Source organism: Lithobates pipiens, unplaced genomic scaffold, assembly GCF_037356315.1.
Source record: "Lithobates pipiens isolate NorthernLeopardFrog02 unplaced genomic scaffold, aLitPip1_a1.2 Scaffold_19, whole genome shotgun sequence".
Taxonomy (NCBI): domain Eukaryota; kingdom Metazoa; phylum Chordata; class Amphibia; order Anura; family Ranidae; genus Lithobates; species Lithobates pipiens.
In genome coordinates, this window is record NW_027507764.1 from 556,066,379 (window position 1) to 556,082,299 (window position 15,921).

Below are 15,921 nucleotides of genomic sequence, written 5' to 3' on the forward strand. Positions count from 1 at the left end.
TGCAATGCCACTGCCAGTGCCTCGGGCTCTCTCTGTGTGGTCTGTCACCGCGCCACTGCCTAAACCTGCGGCGCTGTCTCCTCTTCAGTTGCAGAGTGGGGGGGGCGCTGGCCTGACACCCCCCCCCCCCCCAGTGTGTGGCATCCGGGGCGGCCCGCCCCCCACTTAGTACGCCACTGGACAGGAGGGCCCTGTTCGTACAGCTTACATTCTAAAGGGAGGGGTTGGTGGTACAAAAGGTAATAGATGCAGGGAATGATATGGTGGGGGGTGGCTCGGGGACAGTTGTTAGGTGGATGTGGGATAGACTTCCCTGGATAAGTGAGTTTTCAGGCATCTCCTAAAGGTGGACAGGTTAGGGGCTGATTGGATATAGTGGGGCAGGGAGTTCCAGAGGATGAGAGAGACTCTGGAGAAGTCCTGAAGGCGAGCATAAGAAGAGGTAACAAGGGAGCTAGAGAGCAAGAGGTCCTGGGAGGAGCGGAGGGAATGATTTGGCCGATAGCCACAGATGAGGTTGGTGATGTATCTGGGGGCGATGTTGTGGATGGCCTTGTATGTTACTGTTCGTATTTTACATTTTATACTGTGTGGTAGGGGAAGCCAGTGAATGTATTCAATTCAATAAATGGAGCAGACCAGGGACAGTTAGGCTGGGGAGAAAAGTGCTACAGTGGGGCAAAAAAGTATTTAGTCCGCCACCAATTGTGCAAGTTCTCCCCCTAAAAAAGAGAGAGGCCTGTAATTGTCATCATAGGTATACCTCAACTATGAGAGACAAAATGTGGAAACAAATCCAGACAATCACATTGTCTGATTTTTGAAATAATTGATTTGCATATTGGTGGAATGGCGGAAAATAAGTATTTGGTCACCTACAAACGAGCGAGATTTCTGTCTCTCACAGACCTGTATCTTATTTAAGAGGCTCCTCTGTCCTCCACTCATTACCTGTATTAATGGCACCTGTTTGAACTTGTTATTAGTATAAAAGACACCTGTCCACAACCTCAAATAGCCTCACTCCAAACTCCACTATGGTGAAGACCAAAGAGCTGTTGAAGGACACCAGAAACAATATTGTAGACCTGCATCAGGCTGGGAAGACTGAATCTGCAATAGGCAAGCAGCTTGGTGTGAAGAAATCAACTGTGGGGGCAATAATTAGAAAATGGAAGACATACAAGACCACTGATAATCTCCCTCGATCTGGGGCTCCATGCAAGATCTCACCCCGTGGGGTCAAAATGATCACAAGAACAGTGAGCAAAAATCCCAGAACCACACGGGGGACCTAGTGAATGACCTGCAGAGAGCTGGGACCAATGTAACAAAGGTTACCATCAGTAACACACTACGCCGCCAGGGACTCAGATCCTGCAGTGCCAGAAATGTCCCCCTGCTTAGGCCAGTACATGTCCGGGCCCATCTGAGGTTTGCTAGAGAGCATTTGGATGATCCAGAAGAGGATTGGGAGAATGTCATATGGTCAGATGAAACCAAAGTAGAACTGTTTGGTAGAAGCACATCTCGTCGTGTTTGAAGGAGAGAGAATGCTGAGTTGCAACCAAAGAACACCATACCTACTGTGAAGCATGGGGATGGCAACATCATGCTTTGGGGCTGTTTCTCTGCAAAGGAAACGGGGCGACTGATCCGTGTACATTAAAGAATGAATGGGGCCATGTATCGTGAGATTTTGAGTGAAAACCTCCTCTCATCAGCAAGGGCATTGAAAATGAAACATGGCTGGGTCTTTCTGCATGACAATGATCCCAAACACAGCGCCCGGGCAACGAAGGAGTGGCTTCGTAAGAAGCATTTCAAGGTCCTGGAGCGGCCTAGCCAGTCTCCAGATGTCAACCCCATAGAAAACCTTTGGAGGGATTTAAAATCCGTGTTGCCCAGCGACAGCCCCAAAACATCACTGCTGTAGCGGAGATCTGCATGGAGGACATGGAGGCCAACATACCAGCAACAGTGTGTGACAACCTTGTGAAGACTTGCAGAAAACATTTGACCGCTGTCATTGCCAACAAAGAATATATAACAAAGTACTGAGATAAACTGTTGATATTGACAAAATACTTATTTTCCACCATAATTTGCAAATAAATTCTTTAAAAAAATCAAACAATGTGACTGTCTGGTTTTGTTTCCGCGTTTTTGCCTCCCATAGTTGAGGTATACCTATGATAATTACAGGCCTCTCTCATCTTTTTAAGTGGGAGAACTTGCACAATTGGTGGCTGACTAAATAATTTTTTTCCCCACTGTATATCAGCCTTTCTCAACCTTTTCAACACAGAGGAACCTTTGAAATAACTTTCCGGTCTCGGGGAACCCTTGCTAAAAGTTACTATATCTACAACTCATGATACATTAGTGTGATGGTCAGTGGGAAGAATGCTCCTTACACTTGTGGTCATTTGGAAGAATTACTCCCTTACAGATGGCTAAAACATGATCGATGGTGTCAGTGGGAACTTATCCGAGAGGCAGAAATTGCCCATTGTTCAAGGAACCTCTAGGAACCTCTGGAGGAACCCTTTGGTTCCATGGAACCTTGTTTGAGAAACCCTGCGCTAGAAGATGCTGGACGTCCTCCAGCCAAGAAATGAGGCCGACTCCACTGGTCTTGCTGTAGCTTCTAATGAACATTGTGGGAAGCTCAGAGAGTGCAGTGAATTCAGAGTAAGCAATTCCAGTACAAGACACTGGAGTTCAGCTTTAAATGTTTACTACATGTAAATTCCATTTGATTTCTCTTTGATTTACTGTCGCAATCAATTATGAGAAAAAAAGGTCTTTATAAATTGGCAGCTTTGGCCTAGAAGCACATCACTCAATGACCTCCCTGTGGCTATGTGCATTGTATACGGCCCCATGCAGCGTCTGATTGACAGTCGCTGCAGATAAACCTCTCAGCTTAAACTTGTCAAACAAAAAGACTTTCTGCCAGCCCGCTGTGTGCGTTCAGCAGGAGGGGAGCTGACGGACAAAAGTCAAGTGCGCTTTTCAGGAGATCTTTGTTATTTACAGAAACGTCGTCATCATTATCAGCTTGACTGACTTGAACTTTCTGTTCAGTGTTTAAATGCCACCTGTCCAGTTTGTTCTGGAAGGGAAAAGGAAATACAGCAAAGGAAGAATGATTTGTTTATCAGCGCATTTCACATGTTCCTCATTGAGCTGGGTGGGAAATGCAGACATTAGAATATAATGACTCTCAGGCAGTTTGATAAAGAAGCCATTTCACAAAGGTTAAACATACAGTTTAGCACGAATTAGGACTCGTTTACACTGGTGGCAGCCCTTACTGCTCCTCTGAAAAGCCATATACGCTGGATCATAATTTTGGAGGTTTCTATAGGTAAACAATAGATACAGTGGGCGCATGCAAAGAGTCGATGCTCGTGGCCACCGACCACGATGTCCTATCCTAATATTGATCAGTGATTCCAATTTAAAGTGAAAATAAACCCATCAGTTTAAAGCGAAACTTAAGTCATTTTTTCATCTTTCCATCTATTAAATCCTCTGTTGTTTTAACTTTGGATAGTACAACTTTTTTTCCCGCCAGTGAATAACTTGTACAGCCCACTTCCTGTTTCTTGTCTGGAAAAAGCCTAGGTTTATGACATCATGCACAGCTCTCTCTCCCTCTCACTCTGAGAGTTTGCCAGGAAGGCAGGGGGGGTGAGGGCCAATGAGAGCTGCAGAGCTGGAGGTGTGCCTCTGTGTAAATCCAGGAAGTGAACAGGCAGCAGCTTCAGCTGCCCACAGTTAATATGATTGCAGCCAGACTCAGTGGAAGGAGATTTCTGCAGCATATTTGGCAAGTACGGAATCACAGTATATATAAAATAATATGCAAAGTGGTTGGATGGAAACTTCAGTATGGCAAAAATGTTTTTATTACCAATTGTGTGAGCAGACTGCAGTTCTTCTTTAACAATTTAAAAAAAGCAATTACATTCCCGGTGTAACTGGCACATTGGTTGTGCTCTCATCCAAACTGTCAAACCATCAAATGGCTGGTTTCATAACTGATCACATGTGCAGGACTATGGCAGCTGAAGATTAAACAGAGGCTTAGATGGCAGCTTCCATGGCGAAAATTATAGAGTTTAGTTCTGCTTTAATAATAACTTCTGCAGTAGGGAGCATACATAAAAAGATAGGCATTATATAGATTTTTTTTTATATTAAAAGACAAGGTATTGCCCCCTTAAAGTGTTACTAAACCCTTGTGTTTTTTAAATAACATGTCATACTTGCCTCCACTGTGCAGTTTGTTTTGCTCAGAGTGGCCCCAAACCTCGTCTTCTGGGGTCCCTCAACAGCACTCCTGGCTCCTCCCTGCATCGGGAAACCACCTAGGAGAAGCGCTCTCCTTGGGGTTTACTGTGCGGGTGCGCTCCCGTGTCTAGCTTTTGCGTCCATAGACACAAAAAGCTAGACTCGGCCCTGGTGCCCGCGTCATTGGATTTGGTTGACAACAGCGGGAGCCAATGGCTGTGCTGCTATAAATCTATCCAATCAGGACACGAGACACCAGCCAGAGCTGGCGTTGCTCGTTCCTGGCCGGAGAAAGACAGGGTCTGGTACATGACAGGAGGTTTTTCACCTTAATGCATAGAATGCATTAAGGTGAAAAACCATGAGGGTTTACAACCCCTTTTAAGGAGGTAAAACATCTGCTTCCCACAGTATACCCAATGCTTGCGTCACTTCTGGTTGCGTGATGACATCATAGGCTTTGCTCTAAAAACAGAGTTTAAAATTTCTTTCACAGAGTATGAACTATAAATATTGATGATTGAACATTTCCAGAATAGACACGGTCTCAAATCCCTGGTAATGCTAAAAGAGAGGGGGGAGAAAAGAGACAAGTCTCTTTAACAATAATGGGTTTTTAATTTAGACAAGGTCTATTGATAGGGTAGGCACATAAGACACCAATTTAAAAAAAAAGATATAAATTTATTAATCGTATCAAAAACATAAAAATACATATTCATAGCGTATTTGATGGACCATGAGACTATAATTGATCATCGTAATCTGATGCGTTGATAAGCAGAACCAACATGTTTCACATGATTGCTTCGTCAAGGTTTTGCATATACCACAGATTTCATCTATATTACATAGAATAAACATAACATTGGTATAATAAAATAAACATATCATTAGTATAATAAAATACATTGGTTGATACATCATCAAGAAAATGATTAAACTTCATAGAATTTTTGGTTATCTGCATCACCTATGATGTGGTGGAGCATCAATGTAAATCGCAGCCCAAAATCTCAAAAATGAGTACAGAAACTACTTTTTGAATTGATGCGGCCTCACGCTGATTTGCAATTGTACACACGGTCGGACATTCCGACCACAAAATCTGTCGGACTTGTGTAGTGCACACGCGGTCGGACAAAGTTGTCGGAAAATCCAATCGTTCGGAACGTGGTGACATTCGTTAAGTACGACGGGACTACGTAGAGGCTAGTAGCCAATGGCTTTGGTCTCATAATTTGATCTGAGCATGCTTCGCCCCTTTGTCCCATCAATTGGAAAAAGTCTGATCGGATTTTGTTGTCGGAAAATTTGAGATCCGATTCTCAAATGTTTTCTGTTGGAAAAAGTCAGAAAGAGCCCACGCACAATCCGATTTTCCGACAACATGATCCGATTGGACCTTTTCCGTCGGAAAATCTGACCGCGTGTACGGGGCTTAAGGATGGTGTCATTGACGGAAATTGCTGTCAATTTTACATGCGATTTGACATGTCAAAAAGCTCCAGTGTGAACCACGACTTACACACCAAATGGGAATGTAATCTGGAAACGTTCCTTTGGAATGCAGAAAGATGAGGTTCCCCGAATAGCCCCCTTTTTTTTCTTTTTTTTTTTTTACCAAAAAAAAAAACAGGGTGGTAAGTTTCTTCTATATTAAAGCTTTAAAAAGTTCAACACATATGTCCCTAAAATGCCATAGCAGCGCTCATGTCAGTTCATCCTCATGTGACGAGCTTTTACTTGATTCCACATATAAGAAAAAATATGTGTGATCTCCACGACGTCCGGAAGTGACGTTTGCGTGTCACGGTCAGCTGGGAACCAGCAGGAAGGAATCGGCGCGACTGTTTGTTTGATACAGGCAGCTTCCTACACAGAAGGACTAGTGACTACTCTACGTTTTATCTTAGATTCTGTATGGGGGTTATTGGCTACAATAAAATTTTGATAAAAAGAATTGCGCTATGTGGCAATTTTATTTTTTCATATGATCCCGCTATATTGGATAGAATTAGCGGATGCCTTCGGAGTGACAACAAAAGTTTACCTTAAAGCGGTTTTGTACCTAAAAATTTATCTTCTTGTTATTTAAAGCACATGATAGCATACTTACATTAATGAACCCTGGAAAAAAAAAAAAATATTCAGTACTTACCTTATATTTCAGATGTTTGTGCTGACTTCCGGGCTTTCCTCCCGTGGGAGTAGGAGTGGTTATCATCCTCGCAATGGTCCCTGGGAAATTTCTAAGCTATTTCCCAAGAATCCATGGGGGACAATGAAATTGCGAAATCTCGTGAGATTTCAGAAGGAGGATGCCGGTCACGTGACGAGGGCGTGTCCGAAATTGCCATTTTCAAAGTGGGCAGGCAGCTGTATCTGCCATTACCACTATTGAAACTTTTACAGCGCTGCTCACTGCTATCAGTGAGCATGCGCGAGATGGAGCGGTGGATGCTGGGAGCCGAGCGTCATAGAATAGAGGAAGTAAATGCCTGTGGGCTTCAGACGCCCACAGTTAAAATGGAAACTGCCTGACTACTTTTTTAAAAGTAATCCGAAGCAAAAGAATCGTCACGCCGGGGGTCAAAAAACATGCCGATCGTGAATGCTAACCGACGGTAGGAATCGCCCACCAGTGACGCAGGTAAAAAAACGCAATGGAATCCCGCTTTAAGGCGCATCAAATAGTAATATCTGGTGAGTGTATACCATAAGGGGAATCTTACTCACGTGGTGGAGTTCTAGCTATGCGGTGCACAAGTGACAAGAATTAGGATCACCATAACAAAAGCTTCCCCTTCTTAACCTCTTTCTGCCTGCCACCCGTCAAATGACGGCTGGGTGATGCAGCTCTCGTTCTGGGTGGACGTCATGTGACAGCCCTCCAGAACGACCGCTCTCAAGCGCCCCTGGGGGCACGCATTGCAACGATCATGGCCGCGCCATGTTGCTAAGACACGCCGTGACCCTGATCTGTGTAAAGAACCGCGGCTCTTTAACCATATGATCGGCTGTGTCCAATCACAGCCGGTCACATGTGAACACGGAGATGCCGCTAATCGGCGCTCCTCGCCTCACACTGACAGAGTATGAGGAGAGGAGAGCCGATTAGCGGCATTTCCTCAGAGGACATCTAGAGATGTAATCGGGGCAATGATCATCAGTGCCCTGATGACAATTAAATACCAGCAATGCCACTGCCAGCAATCAGTGCCCACAAGTGCCAGCTATTAGTGATGCCAGTCAGTGCTGGCCATCAGTACTGCCCATCAATGCTCATCACTGTTTCCCATCAATGCCACCCATTAGTGCCGCTTATCCGTGCCGCCTATCTGTGCCCACCAGTTCCGCCTATCTATGCCCAGTGCCACCTATCGGTGCCCATAAGTGCGGCATATTCGTGCCACCTAATCAGTGCCCGTAAGTGCCACCTCATCAGTGCCCATCAATGCGGTCTCATCAGCCCCCATGAGTAAAGGATAAAAATTTGGTTATTTACAACATTTAGGCTGCTTTCACGCTGAGACGCTAAAGTGCTAAAAATAGAGGGCTTTCACACTGGAGCGGTGCGCTTGCAGGGCGGTCAAAAAAGTCCTGCAAGCAGCAGGTGTATTTACCGCTCCTAAAGCGCCCCTTCCCATTGACAATAATGGGGCAGCGCTGCAAACCGGGTGGTTTTGACCCTTTTTCAGCTGCATAGCGCTACTAAAACAACGGTAAGGCGCCGCTAAATATAGCGCGGCTTTACCACCAGCGCCCCAGTGTAAAAGTAGCCTTACTGACAGAAACTAAGAAATATCTTTTTTTTTTTTTTTTTTTTCAAAATTTTTTGATATTCTTTCCAAAAAAATAAAATAAAAACTAAGTGATTAAATACCACCAAAAGAAAGCTTGATTTGTGTGAAGAAAATGATAAAAATTTCACGTGGTTACAGTGTAGCATGACCGCACAATTGTCATTCAAAGTGTGATGGCGCTGAAAGCTGAAAAATGGCCTGGGCAGGAAGGGGGGTTAAGTGCCTGATATTGAGGTGGTTAAATAAGTAACATTTCCGATATATTTTAGCAGCTGCTGACATAATTATAAATGCTATTGTGTTTTGTTGATAGACTTTCAGTTTTATGTAGGTTACATCCGTTTTTGAAAGAGGTTTTTTTTTCCTTTGGCGCCGAGCGGTGCTATTTAGGCAGTTTTTCATGCACCTTGAGTTATTTCATATTAAAGCTTTGTGTCTGGAGTAGAAGGTCTACCTGACCTCCGCCTCTGATTCCATCGCTTTTCTTCTGAAAGAGATTAGAAAAATTCAACAAGTGAAGAATTGTGCAGATGTTAATACAGGGGACCCGTTCTGCATCCCAACCTGCAACTGTTCCATTTCATAGTCTGGATCTACAGTAACTTTTGTGTTCCAGGGTCCAAAAAAGGGCTTTTATTCCTCTTTTATACTCTTTTATGGAAACCCTTTTTTTTTTATATTTGTTTTGGGTATTTTTTTAGCTCTAAGTAGAGTGGGTAAGAGGTAGAATAGAACCTGAAAATTGGTTCTAATCTTTCCCGACCAATTCCTAAATTTGGTTATTTTTTCATAGGCCTATTACTTTTATTGTTCTGGTCAATGACTAACCTCATAAACACGATTGCCTAATTGTCAAATTTGGTAACTTCAACCAAAAAAGTAAACAAAAATAAATGAAGGAAGTCATGAATATGAGTAAGCCGATTGTATTGCTCAATTAGAAAGAGTTGCTTACACAGCAAAACATGCATTCCTTTTTTTTTCCTTTTTTAAGTTCTCTGGAAAACACCTACATTTTAATGTCTGGTCAGAGAGCATTGATTTCATTCACAAAACAGAAAATCGGGTCATTTACAGAAAACACCAGTGACTTCAGATATGAACTAATAGTAGTATTCATGAATAGGGTTACATCAGCTATGCTTTAACACGTTAAAGGAAATGCACAAAACCTATGCCTAAACTAAAGTGGTTCTAAGGGCTGGAGGTGTTTTACCTGAATGCATTCTGTGCATTCAGGTAAAAAACCTGGGTGCAGCTGTCCCCCCCCCAAATTACCTGAGCCCGATATTGATCCAGCAAAGTGCACAAGAGCAGTGCCTCTCTCTACTCTCTCCCTCTTCATAGGCTCAAAGACAGCGTCTATGTCCATAGACAAACAAGATATTTGGGGGGCACACCCTAAAAGATGCATTAAAAAATGGTGCAACCATACAACAGAACAAAATATTACAGCTCATACATGCAAAAAAGACCTTTACCTCCTGCAAGGCTATTTAACCGCTTGCCGACCGCCTCACGCCGATATACGTCAGCAGAAGGGCTCGTACAGGCAGGATCACGTACCTGTACTTTGCCTTTTAAGAGGCGACCAGCTCCGTGAGCCGGGTTGCGGGTCCCACGGACTTGATCATTACGGGGATACCCGCGATCGCCTCACTGGGAGGAAGAATGGGGAGATGCTAATGTAAACAAGCATCTCCCCGTTCTGCGTAGTGACAGTTTTGCTGATCTCTGCTTCATGTGATCGGAGCAGAGATCAGTGACGTGTCACACACAGCCACACCCCCACAGTTAGAAACATGCCCCTAGGACACACTTAACCCCTACACTGCCACCTGGTGGTTAACCCCTTCCCTGCCAGTGTAATTTACACAGGAATCAGTGCATTTGTATAGCACTGATTGCTGTATAAATGACAATGGTCACAAAAATGTGGCAAAAATGTCCGATGTGTCCGCCATAATGTCGCATTCACAATAAAAATCGCTGATCGCCGCCATTACTAGTAAAAAAAAAAAATATATATATTAATAAAAATTCTATAAAACTATCCCCTATTTTGTAAACGCTATAACTTTTGCACAAACCAATTAATAATCGCTTATTGCAATTTTTTTTTTATCAAAAATATGTAGAATAGGTATCGGCCTAAAGAGGAAAAACATTTTTTTTATATATTTTGGGGGGATATTATAGCAAAATGTAAAAAATAATGCGTTTTTTGTTTTGTTTGTTTTGTTTCAAAATTTGCGCTATTTTTTTGTTTATAGCGCGAAAAATAAAAACCGCAGGGGTGATCAAATACCACCAAAAGAAATCTGTGTTTGTGAGGAAAAAAAAAGGACGTCAATTTTGTTTGGGAGCCACGTCGCACGACCGCGCAATTGTCAGTTAAAACGACGCAGTGCCGAATTGCAGAAAGTGCTCTGGTCAGGAAGGGGGTAAATCCTTCCGGGGCTGAAGTGGTTAATCAATTGATAGTTTCATACAGGCAATTATTTATTCAATAGATGAGAAGAAATCAATAAAACTGATTTACTCGCCAGCATTGAAATTGATCAAACGCTCATTAAATTGATCGAATTTACAAGGGTTTGTGATTTAAATTCCTATTTAATCTGATCGTTTTAGTTGCATCGAATGATCAGTTAAAGGCATACCTCCCAACTTTTTGAGGTGGGACTGAGGGACACGTATTCGCAAAAGTGTGTAGGCATAGGACACGCCCCCTGGCCACGCCCCCTTAATGAAGACTTACACACAAACAAAAAGTTAAACCCACAAGTGCTCTTTCTACCACTACTATTCCTTTTATATTGGCTTTTGGCATTTACAAATGCAGCCATTTAGAAATCGGATGAAAGGTTTAGCTCTGGGAAACACTTTTTGAAAGCTATAAATTGTGCATTTTATATACAACCTATATAGATCAGAGCAAAATGAGGGACAAATGAATAGGAAAGAGGGACATTGTTCCAAATCAGGGAAAGTCCCTCGAAATTGGGGACAGTTGGGAGCGATGATTAAATGATCATATCTGCACATGCGTGGCCACCTTTTAGCAGTCAGTCTGAGAAAAACAACCAACAAGGTCAAAATCCTGACCATTCCGTCTATATCTGTCCAATACAAAGTGTTTGCTCAGCATCATCACAACACATGCGGAATTTCAACACTCGCTCTTTCTTCATCATGGCTATGCGAAGGTTCTGTCTTTACCATAATCACATGATCACTTCCAATGTTGTAATGAAATACTTTACATCCTCAATATCTGTTGCTGAATTGCAAGGAAATGAAACTCCCTATGCAGGGAACTTAAAGCCCAACTCCAGGATATAAGTGAGCCTGCTATCTGTTCGCTTGGCATTAAAAAAAAAAAAAAAAAATACAAACAAAACCCATTTTTTTTTATACTTCCCTTAAGCCACGCGAACATGATCATCCAACACTGGGTCCTTCTCATCCAAGAAGTAGATGATCATCTACATGGGTGTCCAACCTGAGACCCTTCAGCTTGTTGTGGAACTACAGAACCCATGAAGCATTGCGAGGAAAGTCCCATGCGGCATTGCAAGCATGATTCCCAAAGGCAAAGGCATGATGGGACTTGTAATACCACAGCAGCTGGAGGGCCGCAGGTTGGACACCCATGATCTACTCCCCAGATGGGTCCTTCTTCCAGGTGTCCACATCCTGCTGTCCAGCAGAGGATCCAGAAGAGGACCCATGGCACACCGAGGGGAGTAAAAGGGATCGACTGGCGAGGGTTGTTGTACAGTGCTGATTTGTGGTCTCTGCAGATGGAAAGGGTGTCAGTGAGGGACCTTGATGGAGGGATTTCGGGAAGTGTAACTGACTTCACCTGGTAATGAAATTTGATCAGCTGGTAGGATGCTGGTCCAATATATGAAAAACAACTCGCCCAATATGCACATTTCTAAGTCCATGATGCACAAAACCACTTCCACCCTCAAGCATGCTACAAACGGCAAAGTATTGACTTTTTGATTTTTTTTTATTTATTTCAGGAGCTCTCTGGTAATCTGAGGCCGCGTACACACGCGGGGACTGTTCGCCCAACTTTGTCCGTCAAACAGTTTCGGCAAACAGTCCGCTCAAAATTAGCATGGACGGACATGGCCACACACGACGTACGAACAGTTTGCTGAAACCGTGCGCGATGACGTGAACGGCACGTACGACGGGACGAAAAATACGACGTCCTATACACTGCATTATAACTTTCGGCGTGTAAAGCCTTTCTGAGCATGCGCGGAACTTAGTTTGTCGAACAAGCCTACACACGAGGGAACTGTTTGCTGAAACAAGGTTTCAGCAGACAGTTTTTCGGAAATTCCGAAAAACCTTGTTCAGCGGACTGTTCGCTGAAACTGTCCGCTGAACGCCCACACACGGGCGGACTGTCCGCCGAAACACTGTTCAGCGGACAAAGTTGGGCGAACAGTCCCCGCGTGTGTACGCGGCCTGAGTTGTTTAGCTCGGATGGTGGAATCTCCCCTGCTGAGTAGTCACAGTGCCTGCGGCTGTCTGAATAACCAAACAATGACTGTATCTGATAGGATGCAGTCACTGTTTAGCCAACAATTACTTCATCCCGCACCTTCGATTTTGCTATAGAAGTTTGTTGAAATGGGTGGTGCCATCAGGGTCACCCATGGGTTGTATTTTTGCTGAACTGGCCACAAATCAGACCAGCTTTAGGTTGAGGTGGGTGAAATCTGGCCAAAAATAATGATTGACATGTTGGTTAGTAAAGCCACATCATTATTAAAGTGATTGTAAAGTCGTGTACAAACAACTATATAAGTACCCATGGACTTTTTTTGAGGGACATATAGAAGTTAAAAGAACACTGCGTATATAAAAACCATGCATTTTATTTTTGCATTCAATACGATACAAAAACCATAGTTCAGAGAGCAAACAATAACGCGTCAAATTTTGGGATTCACACAATCCTTGGAATCGAATCTAATCCTGTGCGTCATCTTTTTATTTTTTATTTTATTTTTTTATTTTTTTAATGACAAACATATTAAACTTACCTGCCTTGAAGCTCCTCCTCTTGCGCACCTGGCTCCTCATCCCGAGCAGCGCTGCCTTCGTCTATAGACACAGACAGCCTGGCTTGCGGAATGCGTTAATCTAGAAAATGTTTAGGCTTTTAGAACCACTTTAAGGCTGGATTCACACCTATGCAGTTTTAGTGCTTTTTGCATTTTGCAGATTTGCACTACAGAACATTTATCATGGTTTCCTATGGTTCTGTAGTGCAAATCTGCAAAATGCATAAAGCATTAAAAATGCATAGGTGTCAATCCAGCCTAAAGGCTTTTCATTTACAGCAATTGGATGCATGCATGTCTACCTGTCCTAAACATTTTGTAATCTGTATTATGTGGTCATGGCCTTTAAAAAAAAAAAATGTAAACAAGAGCTCTACTGTTTTTCTGTTTGCTTTATGGTATTTCCCTGACCAAGAATGCCTGTGTCATTGTAGGTGACACGGTGGACGTGGAGAGCATGGAGTCCGTCATGTTGGAATATGCTGCTGTCAACAGAGATTTAAGCAACTACATAAAAGCGGTTGAGGAAACCATTGGCAAGGTGAGAATGGAAACAAGTTGCAGCTTGTCCTCTATTAATCATTATTTCTCCATGCCTCATAACATTGTTGCATTCTTTTTTTTTTTTTTTTCCCCTCTTTGATTTATTCGGTGGATTGTGTATACTCAATGTAGACTCTTACCAGCTAACCACAAAGGTCAAACTTTACTTCACTGTAACTTAATCTAAGAGAATAAATGAGAGTTTAAACACAAAAGAAAAAAAAAAAAACTGTAAAGGTTTAATCCACCCAAACAGATTTGCTGGGTTTTGGCTGTATGCCGTAGAGTTTGCACGCCTGCCAATCCTTGTATCTCTTAGAATTTCATTTTTTCCGATACGGCACTGCGTTATTTTAACTGACAATTGCGCAGCCATGTAATGCCGTACCCAAATAAAACGTATGTCCTGCTTTTTTTTCCCCCCACAAATGGAGCTTTTTTGATTTTTTTTTTTTTTTTTTATTTTTTTTTGCGCTGTGCACAGAAGAAAAAAAAATATTTTTTTAAAAAAATGCATTTTTTACTTTCTGCTATAAAACATACCCAATAAAAAAAAATGCAAAAAAAATGGAATTTCTTCATTTATTTAGGGCAATCTATATTCTGCTGCAAATTTTTTGTTAAAAAAAAAAATCCCAATCGTATATTGATTGGTTTGTGCAAAAGTTATAGCGTCTCTAAACTATGGGATACATTTATGTAATGGTTTATTTCATTATTTTTTTTATTAGTACTGATGCCGATCAGCGACTGCAATATTGCAACAGACAATCGGTCACTAACTGGCACGTTTTTGGGAACCAGTGACACTAATACAGTGATTAGTGCTGAAAATATGCACTCGACACTGTACTAATGACACTGGCTGGGAAGGGGTTAACATTAGGGGCGATCAAACTGTTAACTGTGTGCCTAGACAGTTTTATTTGTACAATGTGGGAGGTACTTTTACTAGGGGAAGACATAGATCCTTGTCCTTGCTTTGCAGGAACACAGGATCCATGCCTCCCCTGCTGACAGAATGGCAATCTGCCTTGTTTACATAGGCAGATCGTTGTTCGGCCTCAGTACTGAATTATTGGCGGGTGCCTGCGGACATTGAGTCCGCTGTACCCACTGATCATCTCCCGCTTTGTATAATCACAGAAGCCGTCCTGTAGCAGTGTATCTGCTATAGGGCAGTTAGCAAGTGGTTAAAGTTTTGCTTTAGGGTTTAAATACACTTTAAAGTGTAACTGCACTTTTGTTTCAGTTACACTTACTGTGTGTTGTTGGCCCTGAATTGCTATATTATAGAAGATATTTTGAATGCTCACTTATTAGTACCCTGAAATATTTAAAGATATCGATGACCGTCTTTTTTTAAAATGTATGTTCCTTATCAGTAACGTTAAAGTGATTTGTAATGGTTCGTTAAAAAAAAAAAAAAAAAAAAGAGGAAAAAATATTTGATGTTTGGCACAAAGAAAAAAAATATATCATTGCTTTTTGCTTATAACTAATGGATCTAATCAATGTAAATTTATATTAGGCTTCAGAAGCACTCTAAAGCGGAGTTTCATCCAAAGCTCCTGACATGCCTCATTTGTGTGTGCTTTTTTAAATTGGAGAGCAGCTACCTAGTTGCCTATCTGACAGCTGCCATTTCTGCTCATGACGCGGGAGGTGCCGAGTGGTAGTTTCCCCCAACCCCCCCCCCCCCGCGCGCAGTCGGCCCAGAAGATTGCCCAGCCATTCATGAATGCGCATGCGCAGTACACGCCCTGCTGTGAAACCATAAGCTGTCACAACCGGGTGCCCACACTTGCAATGCCGGCCCCACGGAGAGGAAAAGCGAGGCTTCGGGCGGCCGTATCTCTGGACTCTAAACACAGAAATGGGTGTTTAGTAAAACCCCCACTTTAACTTTTGTATTCAATTCTTCCTGAAAAATAGCTGTGCACTTCTGTGCCTTCAGCCTCATAGCTGTATATCTACAGTGTGAAATCATCTAAGACACTACTAGTCTCATTAGATTTGGAATGAGATTTGGTGATGTCATTACTGTGCTGTTCATTGCGCATTGTTTCTACTGGAGAGAAAACCTTATCTGAGGACCTGCAGTGAAAGAATCTCGCTCTTTCTGCTTCATTCTGTGGATCTATGCTTCCTCCACCTCTCCTGCTGCTTATTATTCC

General features: G+C 42.6%; 1 protein-coding gene across 1 annotated transcript in view; it reads left to right on the top strand.

The window, feature by feature from the left end:
- Positions 1–15,921, top strand: part of NSMCE2 (NSE2 SUMO ligase component of SMC5/6 complex) — a 379,808-nt gene that overhangs the window by 99,473 nt on the left and 264,414 nt on the right. Inside the window, exon 3 of the mRNA XM_077493326.1 lies at positions 13,636–13,742. Coding sequence (XP_077349452.1) covers positions 13,636–13,742 — 107 coding nt within the window. The remainder of the gene's footprint in view (positions 1–13,635; positions 13,743–15,921) is intronic.